General features: G+C 39.6%; 1 protein-coding gene across 2 annotated transcripts in view; it reads right to left on the bottom strand.

The window, feature by feature from the left end:
- Nucleotides 1–22,627: 22,627 nt before the first annotated feature.
- The window catches only part of TMEM200C (transmembrane protein 200C), a 139,442-nt gene continuing 136,614 nt past the window's right edge, over nt 22,628–25,455 (bottom strand). The window contains exon 2 of one of the 2 annotated variants that reach the window (XM_073631382.1): nt 22,628–25,249. In XM_073631382.1, the coding sequence (XP_073487483.1) occupies nt 23,570–25,213 (1,644 nt within the window). In that variant the 5' untranslated portion in view covers nt 25,214–25,249 and the 3' untranslated portion in view covers nt 22,628–23,569. The remainder of the gene's footprint in view (nt 25,250–25,455) is intronic. The other variant, XM_073631381.1, reaches the window with a different exon arrangement.

Here is a 25,455-nt window from a genome sequence, read left to right as displayed (position 1 = left end):
TTTAAAGAACACAGGCCAGGGACCCAACAAGGGAATGCTGATGGAGCATCAAATGTGCACCATTTATTGAAAACATATACTCTTTTCCACAGGTCTGAGGAGGTGGTGGGTATGTAAGGCATTGGCTAACAGGATTGTGAATCGTGCTTATGTGTCACCTAGGTTTCTCACATATACACAAATGACAGGCGCCTCCAGAGTTTACGGCTGAAGTGGAAAAAAACTTTATTTTCTCACAAATCTTTACATTCTGGTCTGGGCTCTGGAGCACAGAGCCTTTGTAAAGCTTTGATTTATTTCTACGTCCACATCTTACCTGGTGGTCAGACCTCTAGTCTGAGTTGCCCACGGGCCGTTATATATTATCACGTGTAAAGACTTGAGAACATCAGCCAAGCATGTTAGTAAAAGACAAACATTCTTTTTTTCCAAACAAAACAGACAAACAGGAAAAACAAGGGACAAAAGAACAGCTCCCCCTAAGTGCAGTATGCAAGCTAATTTAATAAAAGTAATAGGTTTAAAAACACTCACAAAAGTGTATTACAAATGGGCATGTAGTGTCATCCACTCACACCGACCGAGTGAGAGAGAGGAAGGGTTCAGTAGAGATGTAATGGTGGCTGTGTCCCTGCGGTGCGATCATGTGTCTGGTCACACTGTTGGTTCACTGTGCTATCCAGGTAGTCAGGAAGGCAATCCACAATGTACACTGCTCACAACGATGGACGTCACTTCCGGGTCGGGTCAGCGGGAGGTGCATCAGGCTTCTTTGAGGAAGGGTCACGCATGTCATGAACGCGATGCACCTCCCGCTGACCCGACCCGGAAGTGATGTCTGTCGTTGTGAGCAGTGTACGCCGTGGATTGGGCGCTGTTCTTTTGTCCCTTGTCTATTCCAGAGTTTCTTGTGCATTCTGAACTTGGAACTGGCAGCCCTCCATGGACAGTTTTCAATATTAATTTTGCTTTTATTGTTATACTGTGTTTCCTCACATGGACTAATTAGCATTATTTGATAACTGACAATCTACACCCTCCCCCCCTTCTGTTTTTGGATTGTCGTATCTAGAGTGCGCCGTATTATTCTAATGTTTTCAAACAGGAAAAACAGCTTGTCTTCAGCAAACAGAAAACACACACTAGTCCATGCTCTGGTTCAAATTGCAAAACAAGGAAATGGCGCACCACCACCATACAAGTCCCATGGTTTTAAGGTTTCCTGTTGACTTCAGGGGTGCCAAAGAGGAGGTTTTCACAGCTCAGCAATTGTGGCTCAATCCTAAAACTCAGTTGCACAAGTGTCCAGCCCTCTCACAGCCAGGTGCCGATTGTTATCTCTTCCTTTCCTGTACTCTGAGGCATCTGGGTTAACCAAAGTCCCTGTAAACAGGGTTTGGAGGTCCTACCCACCCAAAACTCTTTGAACCTCAAAATCACGGGTCCCTAACAAGGACTTGGCAATCCGCAGAGTACTGAAAGTCAGTCCACTCCCCTCTAGCCAGACTACTTCAGAACCCCTCACCCTGCATGGGTAAGAACCCCTGAGTAATCAACATTACTTGCAAACTGTACCCCTGGAAAGGACCACAACCCAAATAGTGGAGAAATATACTTGCCATTCAGGACTCAACCCTGGCCTCCTGTACAATATACATTATCTCACAAAAGTGAGAACACCCCTCACATGTTTGTAAATATTTTGTTATATCTTTTCATGTGACAACACTGAAGATATGACACTTTGCTACAATGTAAAGTAGTGAGTGTACAACTTGTATAACAGTGTAAATTTGCTGTCTCCTCATAATAACTCAACACACAGCCATTAATGTCTAAACCGCTGGCAACAAAAGTCAGTACACCCCTAAGTGAAAATGTCCATATTGGGCCCAAACTGTCAATATTTTGTGTGGCCACCATTATTTTGTAGCACTGCCCTAACCCTCTTGGGCATGGAGTTCACCAGCGCTTTACAGGTTGCCACTGGAGTCCTCTTCCACTCCTCCATGACGACATCATGGAGCTGGTGGATGTTAGAGACCTTGCGCTTCTTCACCTTACATTTGAGGATGCCCCACAAATGCTCAATAGGGTTTAGGTCTGGAGACATGCTTGGCCAGTCCATCACCTTTACCTTCCTTAGCAAGGCAGTGTTCATCTTGGAGGTGTGTTTGGGGTCATTATCATGTTGGAATATTGCCCTGTGGCCTAGTCTCTGAAGGGAAGGGATCATGCTCTGCTTCAGTATGTCACAGTACATGTTGGCATTCATGGTTCCCTCGATATACTGTAGCTCCCCAGTGCCGGCAGCACTCATGCATCCCCAGACCATGACACTCCTACCACCATGCTTGATTGTAGGCAAGACACACTTGTCTTTGTACCCCCCACCTGGTTGCCGCCACACACGCTTGACTCCATCTGAACCAAAAAAGTTTATCTTGGTCTCATCAGACCACAGAACATGGTTTCAGTAATCCATGTCCTTAGCCTGCTTGTCTTCAGCAAACTGTTTTTGGGCTTTCTTGTGCATCATCTTTAGAAGAGGCTTCTTTCTGGGATGACAGCCATGCAGACCAATTTGATGCAGTGTGCGGCAAATGGTGTACTGACAGGCTGACCCCCCACCACTCATACATCTATTTCCCAAAGACAACCTCTGGATATGATGCTAAGCACGTGCACTCAACTTCTTTGGTTGACCATGACGAGACCTGTTCTGAGTGGAACCTGTCCTGTTAAACGGCTGTATGGTCTTGGCCACCGTGCTGCAGCCTAGTTTCAGGGTCTTGGAAATCTTCTTATAGCCTAGGCCATCTTTATGTAGAGCAACAATTCTTTGTTTCAGATCCTCAGAGAGTTATTTGCTATGAGGTGCAATGTTGAACTTCCAGTGACCAGTATGAGAGAGTGAGAGGGATAACATCAAATTTAACACACCTAAGACCTTGTAACATGAATGCGTCGCATAACACCGGGGAGGGAAAATGGCTAATTGGGCCCAATTTGGACATTTTCACTAAGGGGTGTACTCACTTTTGTTGCCAGAGGTTTACACATTAATGGCTGTGTGTTGAGTTATTTTGAGGGGACAACAAATTTACACTGTTATACAAGCTGTACACTTACTACTTTGCATTGTTGCAAAGCGTAATTTCTTTAGTGTTGTCACATGACAAGATATAATAAAATATTTACAAAAATGTGAGGGGTGTACCCACTTTTGTGAGATACTGTTATATATATATATATATACACACATATAAATAAAACAAGGACATTACAGCACAGTAAGTATAAATGTATAGCCAGTAATCCCTGCCCTTTAAAGTTACCAATCTGCACCATGCAGTATAAATGGAGATATGAATGTTGTTTTTTTTCATTTGGGATCTACTTGGTGGCGTGCATAGATTACTATTTATTACCCGTTGCTTGGTGGTCATCTTCAAAAAGTAACATATTATTAAATGACAAATATGTTTTACTTAATCCCATTAGGAACATTACATGAATGAGCATGTTGGTCCATAAATATGCATGGCATTCATAATTAAAAAGACTATTTCATATTAACTGTCTAAATTATGCTACTGTTTTAATTACTGACGCATCTGAATCTGAATCAGAATGCTTTTATTTGTAGGTCTGGGTGATTATTACAGCTTCAGCTACTAAATGCATGGAATTTGCAAGCTGCAATGTGACATAGACTAATGAAAACAGAACGTGTTCTGTATTTCTGTTGTCTTAAGGCACAATTAGGATTATGCCACTGCAACCAAGTACACTGGGAATGTACAGTACATGGGCCCTAACAAAACATAATGTTTAACATGCCCCATGGAGCTGCACGATTCTGGATAAAATGAGAATCACTATTTTTTTTTTCTTAGAATAAAGATCATGATTCTTGGCGTAACATCATCTTTCACATTATACAAAAAATGGGGCTAATTTTACTGTTTAGTTATTTTTTAATTCATTGAAGTGTATTTTTCCCCCTAAAAAAAACTTTAAAAGACTTCTGCACAAATACAGGGTGATATAAAATATTGCCGACCGACAATTTGTTCTCTAGGGTCTCTGCTAAAAAAAGTGTATATAATGTTTTGGGGCTCTACGTAATTTTCTAGCAAAAAATACTGATTTGCAAGCACTTGTAAGCAACAAGTGTCAGAAAAAGGCTTAGTCTTCAAGTGGTTAAGTTGACCTAATTTGCTGACAGAAGTTCATCCCTTTGATCTTTAAAAGAACACAATGATACAATGTTTCATTTTATCCCTCTTTCAGCGCATGTTGTTGATAAACACTGCTGGTTGCTTTTTTTTTTTTTTTTACAGCTGTGAGCAGGGAACGGCTCATGAATCGTGGAAATCTTGGATTAAGATCATGAGAGGGGTTGAATCGTGATCCCGATTTTTTAATGATTAATCATGCATGCTACCCATGGAATCAACATAAGGAAAAATAGAATTCTGATATAACTAAACCCATACAAATCTATTAATTTAAAATGAAGTCTAAATTATATCATTCCAACAGAACCAGCTTTTGGGTCAGAGATAAAACAGTGTCATACATGATCGCTAGTTTACATCATAAAAAAATGTAAAAATCAGTACTTTATTTAAAATATTTAAAAGGATAAACTGGAGATCAAGCTTTATTTCTAAAGTGAAACTTTAGTCAGAAAATTACAACCTCAATTCCCAAAAAAATGGGACGCTGTGTAGAATATACATAAAACCAGAATGCAATGATTTGCAAATCTCATAAACCCATATTTTATTCACAATAGAAAATAGAAAACATATCAAATGTTTAAACTGAGAAAATGTACAATTTTAAGAAAACAATAAGATAATTTTGAAATCAATGGCAGCAACACATCTCAAAAAGTTGGGATAGTGCCATAAAAAGCTGGCAAAGACGTACTAACAAGGAAGAGCTGGAGGAATATTTTGCAACTAATCAGGTTAATTGGCAATTGGTCAGTAACAAGAGCATCATAGAGAGTCAGAGCATATCTGAAGTAAAGATAGGAAGAAGATCACCAATCTGTGAAAAGCTATGTCTACAAATTGTTGAACAAATTCAGAATTATGTTCCTATTATATAATAAATCGTCACCTGCAGTACATAATGTCCTAAAAAGACTGAGAATCTGAAGAAATCGCTGTGCATGGGACAAGGCCAAAACGCAATATTAGATGCTCGTGATCTTCAGGGAATTAGACAGCACTGCATTAAAACAGGTATGATTGTGGACATCACTGCATTGCTTCATAAATACTTCCAAAAATCACTGTCTGTGGACACAGTTCACAGTGCCATCCAACAATGAAAGGTAAGGCTCTAGCATGTAAAGAAGAAACCATTTCTAATCAAGATTCAGAAATGCCGTTGTCTTCTCTGGGCCAAAGCAATTTAAAATGGTCTGTTGCACAGTGGAACAATGTTCTGTGGTCAGACAAATCAAAATTTTACATTCTTTTTTGGCAACCATGGGCACCACGTCCACCAAAACTAAAAAGGAGAGGAACCTTCCAGCTAATCGCGCTCAGTTCAAAAACCTGCATCTTTGATGGTATGGAGGTGCATTAGTGTGTATAGAATGGGCAGCATGCAAATCTGCTGGAAGATACAGCCAGGATTTAGAGCAGCATATGCTCCCATTCAGACGACATCCTTTCCAGGGAAGACCTTGTATATTTCAACAGGACAATGCTAAACCACATACTTAATCTATGACACCAGCATGGTTCCTAGTAGAACATTCTGGGTGCCTAAATGGCCTACCTGCAGTCCAGACCTTTCACCAATTGAAAATATTTGGCTCATCTTAAATGGAACAATAATCCCCTCCCAATTCCAGCAACTGTTCTCCTCATTTCCCAGGTGTTTACAGAGTGTTGTTAGAAGAGGGGACGCTACACCGTGGTAAACATGGGCTTGTCCCAACTTTTTTGTGACGTGTTGCCATCAATTTCAAAATGACCTTATTTTTTTTAAGGGTATATTTTCTCAGTTTAAATATTTGATGTTTTCTATTGTGAATAAATATGTGTTTATGAGATTTAAATTAATGAGGTATCAACACATAGTGGTAATGTGGATACACAGAGAATACTAAGTGCCACGTCCTAACATAGTGCATATAGAGAGAAATTTTTTTGGGGGGCTTTGGACTTTATTGGCACAATAATCACTGTAGTTAATGTAATTAAAATTCAATCTATTAAAGATTGTTTAAAAATATAAAAAGACAAAAACCGAAATCAGTTCATGGCCATACATTTACAATATATACACTCCATACAAAGCTCTGTATTGTAGAAACCAGTTAAACAATAATTGGAATAACCAATTTACATACGTTGTATTTATATTGTTTATGAGATTTGTAAATCAGTGCATTCAGTTTTTGTGTAGATTGTACACAGTATCACAACTTGGAATTGGGGTTGTAAGTCCTGCTAGATTACTTCAGTCTGGCCCCTTTTGTATGTATAGCTATGGGAAACATTAAAAATAAGTGCCTATGCTGCTTAACCACTTCAATACAGGGCACTTATACACCTTCCTGCCCAGACCAATTTTCAGCTTTCAGCGCCGTCGCACTTTGAATGACAATTGCGCAGTCATGCTACACTGTACCTAAACTAAATTTTTATCATTTTGTTCCCACAAATAGAGCTTTTTTTTGGTAGTATTTGATCACCTCTGGAATTTTTATTTTCTGCTAAAAAAATAAAAAAAGACCGAAAATTTTGAAAAAAAATGTTTTTTTTTTTTGTTTCAGTTACAAAACTTTGTAAATAAGTAAGTTTTCTCCTTCACTGATGGGGCTGCACTGACGGGCACTGAGGGGCACCAATGAGGTGGCACTGATATGCGGCACGAATGGGCACTGATAGGCGGCACGGATGGTCACGAATGTACTGTAATGTATTGTACTGATGGATGCCAATCAGTGCCAAACAACAATGCCTGCCAATCAGTGATGCCGATTGTGGGCACTTATTGGCATCCATTGTGGGTACTGGCATCCATTGTGGGCACTGATTCACATCCCTTATAGTCTAGGGTGGCATACCTGGTGGTGGGCGTCCCTGGTGGTCCGGTGGCATCGCTGGTGGTCCAGTGTGGGCATCCTCGGGGGGGCTGCGCTGATAATCGATCAGCACAGCCCCCCTGTCAGAGGAACAGCCGATCGGCTCTCCTCTACTCGTCTGTCAGACGCGAGTGAGTAAAAGCCAATCACCGGCTCTTCCTGTTTACATCGTGATCAGCCATGATTGGACGTGGCTGATCACGTGGTAAAGAGTCTCCGTCAGAGACTCTTTACCTAGATCGGAGTTGCGGTGTATCAGACTGACACACAGCAACAACGATCGCCGCAATGCGCACCCCCGGGGGCACGCAGCGGCTTAATATCCTGAAGATGTCATATGACGTCCGGTCAGGGTATTGAAACCACTTTGCCGTCATCATTCTGCTATATGGAGGGCGGCAAGTGGTTAAGATCCAAGAATACACTGCCTTTGTACATGCTCAGTTGCTCTTGATTTTTTAGCATTCAGAGACACTAGAGGCTGGTCTGCTGACAGCCTAAAGATTTACTGCTGGTCAGGGCTCTGGGCTTCAGCAAAATGGCAGCCTCTGAAAAAAAAGACAGGAACAATGATGGAGGGAATTTACAGCACACACTCATTTTGGTAACATAATTATCCATGTGGAATGCACGTTCCTTGCTAAAGAGTTTGCTGTAAAGACATAAATTAACTAAGAAATATGTTTTGATTTTTATGTCACTGTGCACTTTATTAGTCTAGACCTGAAAGCAAAGCCAATAAGAGGGAATATTTTTAATTAGTTTGTTTCTTTTTCTAAGTATACAGTGTGAGTCTCTCTCTTTCTATATATATATAGTACTCAATATTGTATTAAAGATATTGATGCCTTTTGCACTAGTCCATTTAGGTATTTTAGAAGGTAGGCTGGAGTTCTGCATAAACAAACTTACAGGAGTCTTTAGCATAAAATATTTGTTTCATTTATTCGGATTTGTTTCATATATTGGACGTTATTAAGGAAGATTGGCTATATTTGTTTTAACATGTTAATTCCTCATTTAGGGAGATTACTCATGCACTGTTTGGGATGGATGGGGGTAGATCCAGAATAATCTCTAGATCATAACATAACATATGGAACAAAATAATTTCAGATTAATTTGTTATGTTAAGATTCAGAGATTCTGATGGATCTACCCAACCCAAACACAATTAGGAATCATCATCTTATTTCACTTTTATACCTTACTATATTTATTGCAATAGGTGTCCATTTCATATGTACTGCATTTTCTAAAATAATTAAAAAATGTTAATGCAAAATAAAAACAATATGGATTCAAATCAATTTGGATCATTTGTTATGTCATTATGTTATTTTGGATGCTTCAAACATTAACAATAGTCCCAAACTATAGCATGATATTATCCGAATCAAAGGCCTGAATACAAATGAATTTGTTTCTTTATAATTCGAATTTGTTGAAATTCTTTACTATTGTGATTTGGAAATTCGGACAAGTACTAACAAATCTCCGAACAATGACAATTTCATCAGAATTTCAATATGTAACAAAAGGAATCATGCATGTCCAGTGGGCACTCCTTATATGAGTCTATTGATGTAATATTGTTTGCGTGGAAGGTAGCTGCCTATTTCTTTTAGTTTTTTTGTTAACGGTATATTCACTTATTGTTTTTTATGTTTAATTTTTATTATTTGTGAATTTTGGGTGCAGCACAATTTGGATTTGTTTTTTATAAATTTCTGTATGTTGGTGGTTGTAATTCAGGTTTACAATAAACAATCAGGATTTATCAGTTGGTGGTATAAATCCTGCTATTCGGCATCTAGTAATCAGTTTTAAAAATATCACAAAGTTCCTTTTTCATGGTCAGTATTTGGCTCCCTGCTTCTTTTTACTCTCATATTCTTAAAAAAAAAAAAGAAAACACACTTTGGGGGGAGTCCAGTAATAACTAACACTTTGCCACAACCCAGTGATGTAGCAGGCTTTTGTAAACTGCACCATTCATCATACAATGTACCAACACCAGAGGAAACTGAAGAGGGTTTGGAGGATTTGCTATGAAGTATATCACTGTCAAAATAGTTATGAAATGAGGTTTCATTTTACTATACCATCATAAGGGCTGTTTCACGTGGTGCTGCTCCACTCCCAGATCCCCTGCTGAAGTGAAGCTCCTGCTCCACTCCCAGATCCCCTGCTGAAGTGGAGCTGCTGCTCCACTCCCAGATTTCCTGCTGAAGTGAAGCTGCTGCTCCACTCCCAGATCACCTGCTGAAGTGAAGCTCCTGCTCCACTCCCAGATCCCCTGCTGAAGTGAAGCTCCTGCTCCACTCCCAGATCCCCTGCTTAAGTGAAGCTGCTGCTCCACTCCCAGATTTCCTGCTGAAGTGAAGCTGCTGCTCCACTCCCAGATCTCCTGCTGAAGCAAAGCTGAATGGGACAGATGTCCGTTTTTTTTACATCTGTGCCTGTCCAGTTTGTGTTCACATTTACACAGTGGATACGTAATGGCTCTATGTGTGGTTGGATGTAAACAGACCATTACATCAGGCTATCTCTGATCTGCCACGTCTAGGTCTGGAAAAAAAATCCTTTTCCGTTTTTTTTTTCCAGATTTTGTCAGACTGGGAGGTAGGTGGGTGTAAATGGGCACAAGTCCCTTTACACCAGCCTGCCCATAGAGCTGCATGGACCTTCCATTCTGGTCCACCTAAAAAACTGACAGGTGGTCCTGAATGGAAAGCCCGTGTGAAAGGCATTAATTGGGTTTTCAATTATTTAAAATATAAAAAAAAGCCCAAAGACTAACGCTGCTCTAGAACAAAACAATCAATAGAAACTTTTAGGTATATGAACACAGCTGCTAGCACCCCAAAGTCTAATACAAACGCAATCAAATATACATATACAATATAGATGCAGCGCTAGTGATATTGCAAAGTTACAGAATTTACAAGTGAAAAAGAGGCTAAAAATAAAGACTAAAGAAGAGTCTCTAAATTTCAGTCCATAGTTGAAAAATGACAACACTCATCCGTGCTTAGTATAGATAAGCTGTAGGAGAGGGAAACGTGAAAATCCTTCACACAATGTGCATCCAGCTCTGCACCCAAGTGAGTAAGTAGCCTGCTTACCAACTCTCCGTGATCACTAGAATAATGGTCTCACCAAGCTCAGGGAAATAGGTCTCCTCAGGACCCTCCCTTAATAGTGTCTGGAACTTCCGCCTTACTACTGAGACTCAGAAAAAAAAAAAATTGCTCTCATAGTGCAGTACTTTAGAAAAACTGAATTTAATAAAAAAAAGTGGGTTGCACCACCTAATAAAAGCCATTTGTAGGCAACAAAGCAGTATATCATGTGGTAAGAACCACGGTGTCTCCACAGGCTTCACTTCATTTCCTGGTTCACTTGTCCAGCAACCTCCTGAGAGGAAAAAACGTGATGACGTCACCGTCGCTGGCCCCACCCTACGCATTTCGTCACTACTGGACATCATCTGGGGATTGGCCAGGTGACTGGGTCATCACGCCTATCATTTATATAGTCCCGTGGCGCCATCTTAACTACTAGCCGTGGGACTAATATGATAGCTACAAGGCGGCAATGCCATTTTAACTGCTGGCCCCCCATTTAGACAGTGAAAACAGGGAAGTGAGAGAGCCGCATATGTAAACAAAGAACCTCGCCATCTAGTAGCATAAAAATAAAATAGCTAAATAGAAACAATTATTGTTATAACAATTAGTAAACTCAGAAAGGAAGCCAGAGACTGTGTAAATGCCGCATATAGATAAGTGAAATACACATTAATATAATTCACTCAAAGCTATAAACTAGGCAATAATATTAATCATTACAAAATAGAAATGAGTAAAATAAACATGAATGTAAATAAAAATAAATATAGACATAGATATGAAAACAAAATAAAAATCCTTAAGTATTATTTATAAAGCAATTGATATCCCAATCGACATTTAAGCTGAAAGGTACATAAGATTTCATATCAAATATCCATCTGGTTTCTAGCCTAGAAATTGATCTGACCATGTTCTTTACTCTCCAATGAGGTAAAATCTTGTCAAAAGCCAAACAGAGGGTACCTTTGAGTTTCCTGTCATGGTACTTAGCATAGTGTCTAGCTAGATTAAGTTTTCTAAAACCAAGCTTAATTTTCCCTACGTGCTCGGCCAAACGTACATGCAATGCCCTTTTAGTGCGTCCGATATACTGTTTAGAGCATGGACACATGTAAACAACATATTCCGTAGAACAGGTAATAAATTATTCTATATTATATGTTCTACGTGTCTATGTGGATTGAAAGGTCTCACATTTGCACCCTCTAAAGGAATTAATCTGACAAATACTGCATTTTCTACAAGGGTCTCTTCATAGATTGAAAAAAGGAAATTGTTTTCGGGGGTCAACTATATTCGGGGCAATATTGTGTCGCAATGATGGAGCTTCCCTATATATTACTATAGGGTGATCTGGAATTATGGGGCCAAGTATTTGATCATTCTTTAATATACCCTAAAGCTTATTGAGGATCTTCTTCTCTTCAGAGAAGTGCTGATTGGAATATCCTTTGATCATAGACCATCCAAATTTTTTATCTTGGCCACGAATAGTCACTCTTATCCTATTTAGCATATGATCCCTGTCCAGATCAGTTTTATCTCAAACAGGATCACTCTATCCACAAATGCAGAAAGATTTCATCATAAAACTTCTGATTTTTACAACAGGCCATAATTACTTTTTGGTTTGGAGGTAATTTTTTCTTGCAAACCTGTGGTGTGGCTATGGACGCAAAATTTGCGCCCAGTCTAGCCAATTTATGGCCTGTTGGGAAAAAGAGGTGATCGATACAAATCCCCCGAGAGAGTTACGCCTTTGGAGGAGGTATATAGATGATGTCCTCCTCTGTGGGATGGGGATTTACCCTCTCTTGAAGTGTTTTTTTCAAGACTCAATCGGAATGATAGGGGCATCTCCTTACAGTATGAGGCGAGTTATTCCCAGATTCATTTCCTTGATCTCAACATCACGGTTAAGGATGGTCGTCTGACCACCACCACATACTTTAAGGAGATGGACCGTAATGCTTACATTCCCTTACCCAGCTGCCACCATGCACCATGGTTGAATGCAGTTCCCAGAGGCCAATTCCAGCACATAAGGTGTAACTGTACGGATATCTCAGATTACCATCAACAGGCACAGGTTTTGAGATTCAGGTTTTTGGAAAAGGGTTATCTGGAGAGGGATATTGATGAAACTATAGAAAAAGTAGGAAATATGGACAGGGATCATATGGTAAATAGAATAAGAGTGACTAACCGTGGCCAAGATAACAAATTTGGATGGTCTACGATCACAGGATATTCCAATCAGCACTTTCACTCTGTAAAGAAGATCCTCAATAAGCATTGGGGTATATTAAAGAATGATAAAATACTTGGCCCTGTAATCCCAGATCAACCTATAGTAATATATAGGAGAGCTCCATCATTGCAACACAATATTGCCTTGAATATACCCCTCGAAAACAATTTCTTTTTTTCAATCTATGAACGTTTTTTACTCCTGTAGAAAATGCAGTATTTGTCAGATTAATTCCTTTAGAGGGTGCAAATGTGAGACCTTTCAATCCACACAGACACGTAGAACATATAACATTTATTACCTGTTCTACGGAATATGTTGTTTACATGATCCAGTCTCCATGCTCTAAACAGTATATCGGACGCACTAAAAGGCCATTGTGTGTACATTTAGCCGAGCACGTAGGGAGTATTAAGCATGGTTTTAGAAAACATAATCTATCTAGACACTATGCTAAGTACCATGACAGGAAACTCCAAGGTACCCTCTTTTTGGCTTTTGACAAGATTTTACCTCATTGGAGAGGAACGAACATGGTCAGATCAATTTCTAGGCTAGAAACCAGATGGATATTTGATATGAAATCTTATGTACCTTTCGGCTTAAATGTCGATTGGGATATCAATTGCTGTATAAATAATGCCTAAGGATTTTTATTTTATTTTCATATCTATATCAAAATTTATTTACATTCATGTTTACTTTACTCATTTCTATCTATTTTGTAATGATTAATATTATTGCCTAGTTTATAGCTTTGAGTGAATTATATTAATGTGTATTTCACCTATATATATGCAGCGTTTACACAGTCTCTGACTTCCTTTCTAAGCTTGCTAATTGTTATAACAATAATTGTTTCTATTTAGCTATTTTATTTTTCTGCCACTAGATGGCGAGGTTCTTTGTTTACATATGTGGCTCTCTCACTCCCTGTTTTCATTGTCTAAATGGGTGGCCAGCAGTTAAAATGGCGTTGCCGCCTTGTATCTATCATATTAGTCCCACGGCCAATAGTTAAGATGGCACCGTGGGACTTTATAAATGATATGCGTGATTACCCAGTCACCTGGGTAGGGGCCATCAACTGTGACATCTTCACGTTTTTTCCTCTCAGGAGGTTGATGGACAAGTGAGCCAGAAAGTGAAGCGAAGCCTGTGGAGACGCTGCGGTTCTTACCACACGATATACTGCTTTGTTGACTACAAATGGCTTTTATCTTGCCTACAAATGGCTTTTATAAGTGCAACCCACTTATTTTATTAAATTCAGTTTTTCTAAAGTACTCCACTATGGGAGCAATTATTTTTTATATTTCCGAGTCTCATTAGTAAGGCGGACGTTCCAGACACTATTAAGGGTCCTGGGGAGACCTATTTCCCTGAGCTTGGTGAGACCATTATTCTAGTGGTCACAAAGAGCTGGTAAGCAGGCTACTTACTCACTTGGGTGCGAAACTGGATGCACATTGTTGGAAGGATTTTCACATTTCCCTATCCTACAGCTTATCATCTATACCAAGCATGGATGGATGTTGTCATTTCTCACCTATGGACTGAAATTTAGAGACTCTGCTTTAGTCTTTATTTTTAGTCTCTTTTCACTTGTAAATTTTATAACTTTGCAATATCACTAGCTCTACATCTATTTTGCATATCATTATTTAAAATATATGCAAAGAGCTTGACATACTTCACTAATTTGCATGTCCATCCCAGAAAGGCTTAATAAAACCTAACTTTTATTTTTAATCAATAAAATATTTTTTCAACTGTATCCTATTAAATCTTTTATTGTGTGCTTTTAACTTTTATTTACGAGGAGATATTCAGGGGTATTCGAAATTGCCGTAACGACAGATTTTGGTGGTAGCTCTCTTAAGAACTATCTGCACAGAATTCAGGCAAGCATTTGTGCCAGTCTCTGTAACATTACATTACATTTCTATGTCAGTGATAAATTCTTAAAGAATTACCACCAGTTCTCTGTTTAGCAAACTGGTGGTAATTGAGATAAATAACAATGCCCATAATTGGGAAATTATGTGTCATTGGTCTAGCTGTAGATAAACCTGGTTCCCCATAAAGTCTCAGTAACTTTTGATTGACACCACACAGCACTGGGTGTATTTGAAAGTCACTATTGGCCTCAGTAGCCTCAGTTTTTTCTCATATTGTTCATTCTCATAATATTTGCTGCATAGACTGCATATTGAACTTATATTTCTGTTTGTCTTGTCTTTTTTCGCTTTCTGAGAAATTTTTTCACATTTCATCCTAATATATTCCCTTCCCCATCACAGTCCTACATGTTTTACTGCTTTTGAGTCATTGTCAGGGATTAAATGTGCTCTGAGTGATTTTTAGTGTTCCTGCGACAACACACAATCAAACAACAAAATGTGACTGGTGTTTCGAAAAGACACCCTAATTCTGCTCTTACAGCATACCAAGTGCAGCTATTAACTCTGCTGATGCAGTGTACCTAGCATTTAACTTGTGTCTGTGTAAACTGTCAAGTGGTAGCAAGTTAGCTTACCCTAGAATAACAAAGGCTATATGCTGCGCACTAGTAAAGTCAGAGTATCCGTGAGAAACAAGTAGATAAATTGGAGGATGATGAACATATAAAACTTGCTTCTATATAAACCATGAAGTAGCATTTATTATGTGGCCATTGATAAAGAACACAGTCTAGATAAAAACACAGTCATGTGTGAATGGCACAGTCTAATTTAAAAGGTAAAAGCCCAAGTCTCCTCCAGCCTCAAATACTAAATGGAGGGCCCGGCACTTGTGATGGAAACAGGCTCAAGGTTCACATACCAGCCGGAAGGCTCGTTGGGACCAGCTATTGCTGTCCTGCGGGGAAGACACACTTCACTGTGGTGTGTAGCAAAGCTGGAGCCCACCGGAAAGATGGCTGCTTGCAGGATGCTTTCAAATTAGACGGTGTAGTTCAGACATTACTGTTTTTATCTAGCCTGTGTGCTTTATTGATGGCCACATAATAAATGTTACTTCATGGTTTATATGGAAGCAAGTTTTATTTATTCATCATCCTCCAATTTATCTACTTTTTTTCTCACAGGTTTCCTGACTTTACCTGTGTGTAGCATATAGCCTTTGTGTTTCTGTTTTGGGTATCTCCATTTCTCCAGTGGATTGCATGCAGCACGGGACTGGGTCAATAGGATGCTACTATCACATATAACTGCTAGCTCATTCTATGGTTGAGCGGGGTCTGTTTTTATCTTGACCCTAGAATAAGCAGATACATTGCACATAATCTCCCCTTAATTTATGTACAACCCTCTTGGAGTTTGCTATAGACAATCCATCTATGGTTTGTCTGGTAACGTTTAGAAAAGTTCCGGCACCGCTTGGAGTAACTGCATCGCTACTCAGCTCCCGCAGCTGGACCCTCAAACTGGCTTATAAAACCAGCCCGACCATCCACAACGGCCCACAGCCACCTGGGGTAACCCCCCGCACTCTCATGGACCGAGTCATAGAGAAATCCGGCCCACACACGCTAACAGCCCTGATGGCGTGGCCGGCCCAGCCGAAAATCGAGGCCCCGGTCTCGGCCTTGTCGAATACTGCGGCGGACGCTCCAGAAATGGAAGTGAGCGGCTGCTCAGCATCTCCCTCCTCACACCACCCCTCTCCCCCCTCAAAACATGGGGAAAACAATACTGAGCTCATAGCCCAAGAAGTGGCTGCACTCATGTCCCCATGATTGCTGCTTTAGTTGAAAAAGTAGTAAATGCGGGGATGACAGATCAAAAAAACAACTGGGGGAACACACCACCAGATTGAACAAGGTTAAAAGGCTGCCTCTCCAACGTGGAAGAGGAACTATATCAAGCACAAGCGACAGAACAGGCACAAGACAAAACAAACCAATATGTGCTCCAAAAATTGGACGATTTGGAAAACAGGTCCAGAAGGAACAATCTACGTCCCACCAAGCATCAACTCTCATGGATTTCTGCACCAGACGCATCCCGGAAGCTCTAGGCCTTCCTGGCCCATGCACAGCTGAACGGGCCCAATGCATGGGGCCTTTCACCGCCAAGCGCAAAACTCCCCGCCTGATCATCGCAAAATATCTGAACTACTCGGATAAAGCCTACATCTTGCAAAAATTCAGACAGTCCAGATCTCTTCAAATAGACGGAATGAAGGTTTTAATCTTTGTGGACTACTCCATCAAAGTCTCCAAAAAAAGGAAATCCTTCCAATCCATCCACTTGGAACTCCACCAGCTACAAGTTAAATTTACTCTGGCTTTTTCCACAATTCTCCACCTCAAGGCCCCCAATGGGGATCAGTTCTCCTTCCAGGAGCCCTCTGAAGCAGAATCTTTGCTGCGTAAGCTACATGCAGACCCACATTTCAACTCACCATCCAGGGCTGCCCCGAACAACCGCCCACTGGATCAAAGAAGCCTTAGGAAGGACTCACCAAAACGCTTCAGACCCTCTGGTCCTGATCTTCGTTCTACTCAATGCTGACTCAGTAACTGTATATACGCGCCAATCGCCTCACAGGCACTTATGAGTGTTCTCTCTAGGTCACCCAAGTCTGGGTTTCACCTACATTATTGGTACTCCTGATATAGCCTCCATTAACCTGGCAGGCCCTGATGTTATGTTTGATATTATGTTCTATATAGGTTTACACCCAACCTTATTAAGTCTTTTCTATACCTTAAGAGCCCTTTCACACTGAGGCACTTCAAAAACGCCCTTAAACGCCTTAGCATTTTTACCACATTTTTACAGCGTTTTTGGGGCACTAGCGGTAAAATTGCTGCAACTCTGCGGGCGTTTTAACCCCACCTCCCTACATGTAGAAGCTCTCTTTTCTGCTTGCATTTTTACCTTTTTGTGAGATCATGTGACTTTTCTACAGCTCAGGGCGGATTATAGGCGCTATTCAGGCGTTTTTACAGCGCTTTCAATTCAGTTCAATGGAGAGGGACGTTTTTGAAGCGCTTTTTTCAACGCCCAAAAGCTGCTCCAAAGATGCTGCTTGCAGGACTTTTCTCAACGCCCTGCTTGCGCAATGCCTCAGTGTGAAAGGGTCCATTGAGATGCATGGGGAGCGTTTTAATAGCACTATTTTTAGCGCTAAAATGTCGCAAAAACGCCTCCGTGTGAAAGGGGTCTAAGTGACTTCTATGGTCCTACTGCATATAGCCACCTCCCTCCCTATATACAACCTGAGTAATGCTGCGAGAGTTGCCGCTGCTCCTTTTGGGTGACCCTCCGATACAACACTCGGGTCAGTACTGGGAGCTAGCCTATACAGTTACTAATGGCGGAAAAAAAGCGAAGTCCACTCAATGTTTTGTATATTGTTTGTTCCCTATTTTTACCCCTCCAAATACCCTTTCATCTCTCCCACCTTTTTCTCACACCACCTATCCAACACCAGACACTCCAGCACCAACACTCTCCCACCTGAAAGTTACATCACTATGCATTAATGCACCAGCCCCTCCATACAAGCCAGAACTCACTATAACCTTAATACCAGTCCAAACTCCTCAATACATTCCTCCTCCATGAAAGTCACCTTTTGGAATGTGAAAGGGCTTAGGACCCCCAAGAGACTTAAAATCCTGCGCCACCTTCAGAGGCTTAAAACTGACATTGCCCTCCTTCCTGAAACCCATTTGTCATCCCCAGATTTTCATCGCATGAGGAAACTCTGGGTAGGCACAGTCTTGGGATCCAACGCAGTTGGACGCAAAGCAGGGGTCCTCATCCTGATCCACAAAAACCTCCCCTGTGAAGTCATCTCCATAGACTTCGATGATCAAGGCCGTTTCCTCACGGCACATATCCCTGTAGGAAACTGAGATCTTGTGATATCTAATATCTATGCGCCCAATAATCCCAGCAAACAATTCTTTAGCGAGCTTTCCACTAAACTACTACACATCCCACATGTAGTTGTGGGCGATTTCAACACCATCATGCACCCGACAGAGCTACACCCAAACGCCTCTATGAAACACCCATGACCTCTAACGTATCACAATTAGCATCCATGATGGACTCCCTCCACTTCCACGACATCTGGTGACTCTTCTACCCAGCAGACAGGGAATTGACCTTCTACTCCAACAAACATAACGTCTTTACCAGAAAATGAGACAGAGTTTTTGTTTTTTTTTCATAAAAGAAAAACAAAGTAGAGATACAGATTCTAACTAATTACAGGAATGGATGCAGGAGCCAAACTGATTTCCTCTACCCTCATTCTAAACTTGTACAAAGATCAAATATCAATTTTGTAGGGAGCAGTATGTTTCTACATAGTGGTAACAGGAATGTCAAGTGGAATCTCATGTTCATATAGAACAGGCTTGCAGACCTCATTAAGACAGTACCTTGGTGAGAACTGAACTGAAGACTTTAGGGAGGAGGTTAATTTATTATAAATGTCCTTTCACTGAAAAAAAGACATGGACTGCATTTCCAACATTTATATATTGTAGAATAGGCTTGCTGTCCTCTGTGGTCTGTGCAGTGTTTATAGCAATCTGTTCCACGGCAGTTTTAAAAATACCAGGCTAGTCTTAAAGTGGTAGTAAACTTGGGCATGTTTAAAAAGAAAAAAAACTCTGGAAGGTAGAGGCAACATGTGCTAGTATGCATCACATACTAGCACATTCTGAAATCCTTGCCTTAGAACAAAGCGGTGCGCTGTCATCGCTGACAGGGCTTCCATCTTCACCCAGTCTTCCTGCCGGGTTTGCGTGCTCCAGCCACCTGACTGGCCGAGCCCCGATGACGTCACTCCCATGCCTGAGTGCGGGAGTCACGGACACAGCACATAGCTCTAAATGAATGGCACAGGTATGCCGTTCCTTCAGAGTGCATGTGACGTCACCGGCTATATGCTGTGTGAATATCTCCTAAATACCACAAGTTTAGGAGATATTCACTCTACCTACAGGTAAGACATATTATAGGCTTACCTGTAGGTACAAGTTCAAAAAAGAGGTTTACTACCACTTAAAGCTGGGTCTAACGCAAACTAAATTCTCAGTAAGCCAAAACACGGCAGACCTATCAAATCATCTAATGCACAAAGAATACATCATCCATTACTTTTATACAGTGACAGCAGAACAGAATGCACAAAACAGGAGATACTATTATTTGTAAATCCAGGTAATTAATGCTTGGAAGGCAGCCAACGTCTACATTGTTTGTACCGTATGTATCCTAATTTATGAATTATGAATTAACAATCATTATACTTAAAATGCTAGTGCTATATAAAGTAGTTATTTGACTTTAGAATGGCTTTTGGAGAGTTGAACACTTGCTAGCTTCTTACATCTCCCAGAGTCTATAATGGAGATGTTTACCTGCGGTAGTTTGAGCCTCTAACTCACATTACATGGCCATAATGATGGTGTCATGTTTTAGGAGCTGGAGATCTCAATAATTTGTTGGGGAATGAGACTTGCGGACTGTGATTCAACAAGCCAAAAACCAATGAAAACTGAAATATTTTAGACCTTTAAATGATGGATCACAAGTTGTATTAATATACTTTTCTCTCACATTAAAATGAATGCTTTTTAGAGTCAGGATTGGTACACTAAATCTGCTACATGATATTGGTCTTTGATAGGGTCAGGCTGTTCTTGTAAATTAGCACTGCCCTAGTAAATAATCAGTAAATAAAACTTCATAAACAGTGCAGATGACTGGAAATAATGAGGATCTCAGGGAGCACATACTCATTGTTGAAAGGTAAATCAAGAACTGAAATGGAAAGACTATGAATCGGTTGTTTTTTTAATGTGTCCAAGATGGGGAGTCGCAATCCTTGTTGAATGACTGCTGTGCTGTAAAAGAATAAACCATCCCCATCTTGTTTCAGACACTCTATGGTGTCTATATTTACCTTATACCAACTACCAGTGACCAACAATGTCATACGGGGCCAAAGGACATGATGTTAGGTGTGCAACTTTTTATTATAATGGATATTGTTGATTTTTACCTTTAGGCATTGGAAGGGTAGATTGAGGAACTAAAGATAAGTGCCTAATATAGAAAAGGGGGGGTAGACTTAGAGCATTTACTAATTTTTAAATCGCTAGTATATAGAAGTAGGAAGAAGAACTTCCTAATGTATGTTATCTAATTTCAAGAATTTCTTTAAAAAAATGGCAGGATCACCAGTGATTTCTCATGAAACCAAGAAATAAAAAGAGAACAGGCCACATTAACAAACATCCACATGGACTCACAGATGGAATAATATATTTTGGGGAAACATACACTTTAAAGTGTATGTCATAGGCAAAATAAAAAAAAAATATCCGGTACATCTCTGCAAACCATGCACATTTCCCTTTTTACAGAACAATATTTGTAGATCCTGACAGAAAAACAGTGAACTCTTACATTTTGTTGTTGACAACACTTTTTCTGAACTGGAATCTTAAATCTGGCCTGGGTTCTCCCTTGTTGGCCTGTAGACCACCTCTACCTTATTGGCATGAGGGGGGTGTTTTATAGTCCAGCAGATAATAACCCAAGCAGGGCTGACAACACTGCTTGGGAATCCAGTACAGCAGAGGCAGCATTTTCAGATCACTAAAGAAAGTTAGGAGCTCACAGGATTTTTGTCAGGACCCTCGGGTACTTTTATGTAGTTGTGGAAAAAAAACACACAGGAAATGTGCAAGTATTGCTGAAATGTGTGGAATGGTTTGTGGTTTTTTTTGCCTAGAAATGCACTTTAAAATGTAATTCCAGCCAAATTCTAATTAAGGCTAAATCTACTCTCGCCCCCATTCTAAGACTATTCTATCTACCCTGTAAAAGAAAATATGTGTATACTTACCTATTCTGAAGCCACTTGGCTTCAGTGTAGAGGAGGGACAGCCAACAATGGATGCCCCGTAGTAAGCCTATAGGTGATGTCACAATCCAGGCTCTGCAGCTGTTGTCGCTACCTCTTCTCTACACTGAAGCTGGCGCTGGAACCAGATCATGTGACCGGACAAGAGCACCTTCATAATAGGTAGGTATAAGCATTGTTTCTTTTACAGAGTAGATAGAATAGTCTTAGAATGGGGGTGGGAGTAGTTTTAGCCTTAGTTAGAATTTGACTGGAATTCAACTTTAAGTCAGAAAATCTACTGAATTGGCCTTCATACTGAATTCTAATTTAAAGCATAGCAAAGTAACCAGATGTAGATAGCTACTGGGACAGTTCCTATGTGTGGCTGCAGCTTTTGAACATTATCCTCTATGTAACCCATATTACTTGAACAACATGAAATGGGCCAGGATGGGATACCTGACCTGCATATTCGGAAGCTGAGCAGATGGCATTCTGATTAACAAGGCTACTGTCACTAAGGAGATTTCAGTAGAAGTGTGGCTTGAACTAGAACATACAGCTCTGCCTGGATAAAACACAAAACCCCAGGTCTGTATCCAATTTGGACTGGATGCCTACAGCTAATGATAACTATTCACAGTTTTTCGCATTATGGTATCGAAACATGGTTTAAGGAATTCAATCAGATTAAAAGAATTGCAGGATGCAGGATTTTTTTTTGTCATGAGGCACAACATTTTCATGAACTGCAGTCACCATTACATCTGTACAGTTTCAGGACCTAATTTTCTTAAAGAACCATAAATAATTTTCAACAATGTTAGAAAACACAAGGGTACTGTAGTTTAGGCATGCTACAGTATTTTTCAAAAAGTGATAACATACTTTATGATATGTAAAAGAAAAAGGCTGCATATCTATTTTTGACGTACAAAAATTCACAGAACATGGACAAATGTTAATTATACTCTGATACATAACAACAGGGTAAATGGACCTCCTAAATACCAAGAAAGCACATCAGGCATCAAAATGCCATTTCTTATCAATAAAAATGAACATAGCTACAATTTTACCATAAATATAACCCACATATTGTCAAGCTGCGCAATAAGATAAAAAGTTTTAAAAGGAAACAGTAGTGTTTACTTTAATAATATTTAACAATACTTCTGTACCTTTTTAAATAAATTATTTATCTTTATTAATATTATTAGTATTAGCATTGTTATTAATAAAGAATCTTTATAATAGAAAACATCAAAAGGCTGACATTCTGACAAATGGGCCAGTGATGCAAATCTACATTGAATAAATATGAAATGTAGCAAAAATACATTTTATCATGCACTTCCATTTATAGAAATTAAATTCTATGGTAGCTAGCAAAAAGATTCCTAAATATACTATATATTCTGCATTTCAAGTCTGCTTGTTGTAAGCAAGATTGCATGCCATTTGTAAAATACTGCAAGAGGTAAAAAAAAAAACCAAACAAAAAAAAAACCTAAAAATAACAAAAATACATTTTGGTGCATGTGATATATTTGAATGTAAACATTTCTTTTTATTATTTTTTAATAATAATGATGCTTTCAGTCATTTAATAACCATAACATCCAATAAAAACAGCGTAATACAGAAATTTTTTAATTATTTGAAAAAAAAAAATTCTAACAGTCCCACTTAAGCAAACTCAACTGATGTCCTTTGCCTTTAAAATTAATTTTAATATTCTGCCTTTTTAAACTTCATTTGAATATTATGTTACCAAAAAAATGATAAAACCTCTAAAACAGTTTATTCAGAAAAATAAATCAGTTTATCACTATGTAGGCAGACTTGCTGCCTTAGCATTTCAGTAAGCCAAACTAAATCGCCATAACCGAGCAATTACTGACATGCCATCAGCAGGAAAAAAATATCTACTGTAGCTAAAATGAAGTGCACAGTTACTGTTAAAAATAATCTGATGCATACTGAAAGTTAAAGATGGGCTAGTTCACTGTTTATTAATACAGTTTGGTTTCAGTCATACATACAGTTACAATCAGGTGTTGGTGATGGTTACCAATACATACTAAAACTGTTGACACTGCAGATCTTTGGATATTGGCAAGTTCCCTGTAATACAGCATGTTCCAGAACTATGGACAAATCTCAAAGTGTGCTTTAAATACTTGTGTTATCTATATCATCGTCATTACCATTGTCACCAGACTTAGCGTGAGACCTGGAGAGCATCAACAGTTTTTCTTTATTAGTGAACTGCTTCTGTTCTACCTGTTGTTCTGTGCTGGTATCGTCCGAGGGAATTTCAATGTCTATAGCCTCTGTTTCCTTACAGTCTTTAGTTTTATTGGCTGAGGTGTCTATAGACTCGAAGGAGGTTCCTGCCTCCTCAAGATGAATGTAGCCCTTATTGCTTGATTGGTCAGACCCTGAACTTTGGGAATCTTTTCTTATCAATGGCGCTGTAGTAAGAGAATCCAAAAGAACAGCAGGTTTTGTTTTGCCAAATGGAGAGCCTCTCACCAAAAGGCTACAGTCTAAATCTGTGCTACTTAATGACTGGCTACCTAATTCTGACAGTGGCCCAGGTGACATTGGTCTCCTGAAGTCAGGCAGACAGCTTGTGCTCTGGCGCCTTAAAGGTAATTTTCTATGAGTTTTGGGAATTTCCCAGTTTAAGTCTGCATGGCTAAAATTGGTTAAACTTAATTCAATCTCTCCCTTAGATACTTCTTTGGCACTTTTGTTCCCTTTCCCATGCTCTTCTTTCTTCTCCAAGAGACAGCTTTCTAACTTGACAATAGGCAGTGTAAAAGCACTGAGGGAGTGACCGACAATTGAACACGCACTGTTCCTACCCCATTCTACGTCAGGTGATTCAGACAAGGAATCTATATCCTCATCTCTCCCTGAAATTCTGTCAAATGGTAAAGCAGAGTTGGATCTCTCCCTGTAAATACTGTATACCTCCTCATTCAAGTTTATTTGCTCAGTTGGGTGTCGATATACCTTAGGAGAAGACGTCCTTGTTTCCCTTAGATTAGGAGGAGAGAAGGAAATTGGTCCACCAAGAGCAGAATTCCAGGAGCTCTTGGCCAACATTGCCGCACCAAATGTGTCACCACCTTTTACATCCATGCTTCGAGATTGCACATAATTAACAAACCCATTTAAAGGAACTCCATCTTTAGATTTCATGCCATGAACATCAATCACTGTAGAGTAGAGATCCCTCAGGTTGATGATCTTTGTTTTCTTGTCTCTGTTTTCATGAAGAACCGCATTAGCACAAATAAAAAGAAATATTCCAATGCCCATTATTAGAGGACCAAAAACTTTAAGATTATCCGAGTGCAAGTATCCAGAAAAAAAACCTGCAAGAAATCCAGGCGGAGTTTTTTGCTGAAGGCTTCTTGTTAAGTTTGTATCACTTACTTTGAAGGCATTCTGATTAGCTCCTTGACTGTTGTGATGGCTCCATGATTGGCTTGAATTTGAACTGATAGAATTTATATCTCCTGATGAAAGTTTGGCTTGATTTGTCCCTAGACTGCCATGATAAACAGAACTGCTTTTTGGCCAATATCCCATAACAGCCATGGCTATTCCAACCAAAAGTACCAAAATTCCACACAGGGCAATTAATCCAGAGACAGAGCAAAGTTTAAGTTTGCCTTTTACTACCACCACATCATTCTTGCGCTTCTTTTTTGCTTTCCGCTTTCTCTTTGGAGCTTGGCTTTGGGGTCTGAGAGGATCTTGTTTTCGTGCAGAGATCCTCAACAGACCTCCAGTGGCAATCATGCCGACCTCAAACTGCCACACAAGTCACTCCAGCTCCTGTGCATTTAAAAAGAGACAAAAAAGACAAATTTAAAGGTTAAAACAAAATTTCCAAGTATGTTAAGTTGTCAATATTAACACTGTATCTATTAAATGCTACAACCATATGATGCTCTACAGAGTACAGTACATCTCAAGAGGATGTGTGATTTAATGTGAAAGATTACCAACTGCTTTAAAGGCTTAAATATGTACTGATAAAT

This window comes from Aquarana catesbeiana, linkage group LG05 (assembly GCF_042186555.1).
Source record: "Aquarana catesbeiana isolate 2022-GZ linkage group LG05, ASM4218655v1, whole genome shotgun sequence".
In the NCBI taxonomy this organism is placed as follows: Eukaryota; Metazoa; Chordata; class Amphibia; order Anura; family Ranidae; genus Aquarana; species Aquarana catesbeiana.
The sequence above is the reverse complement of the archived record's forward strand: the minus strand, read 5'-3'. Positions and strand labels throughout refer to the sequence as shown.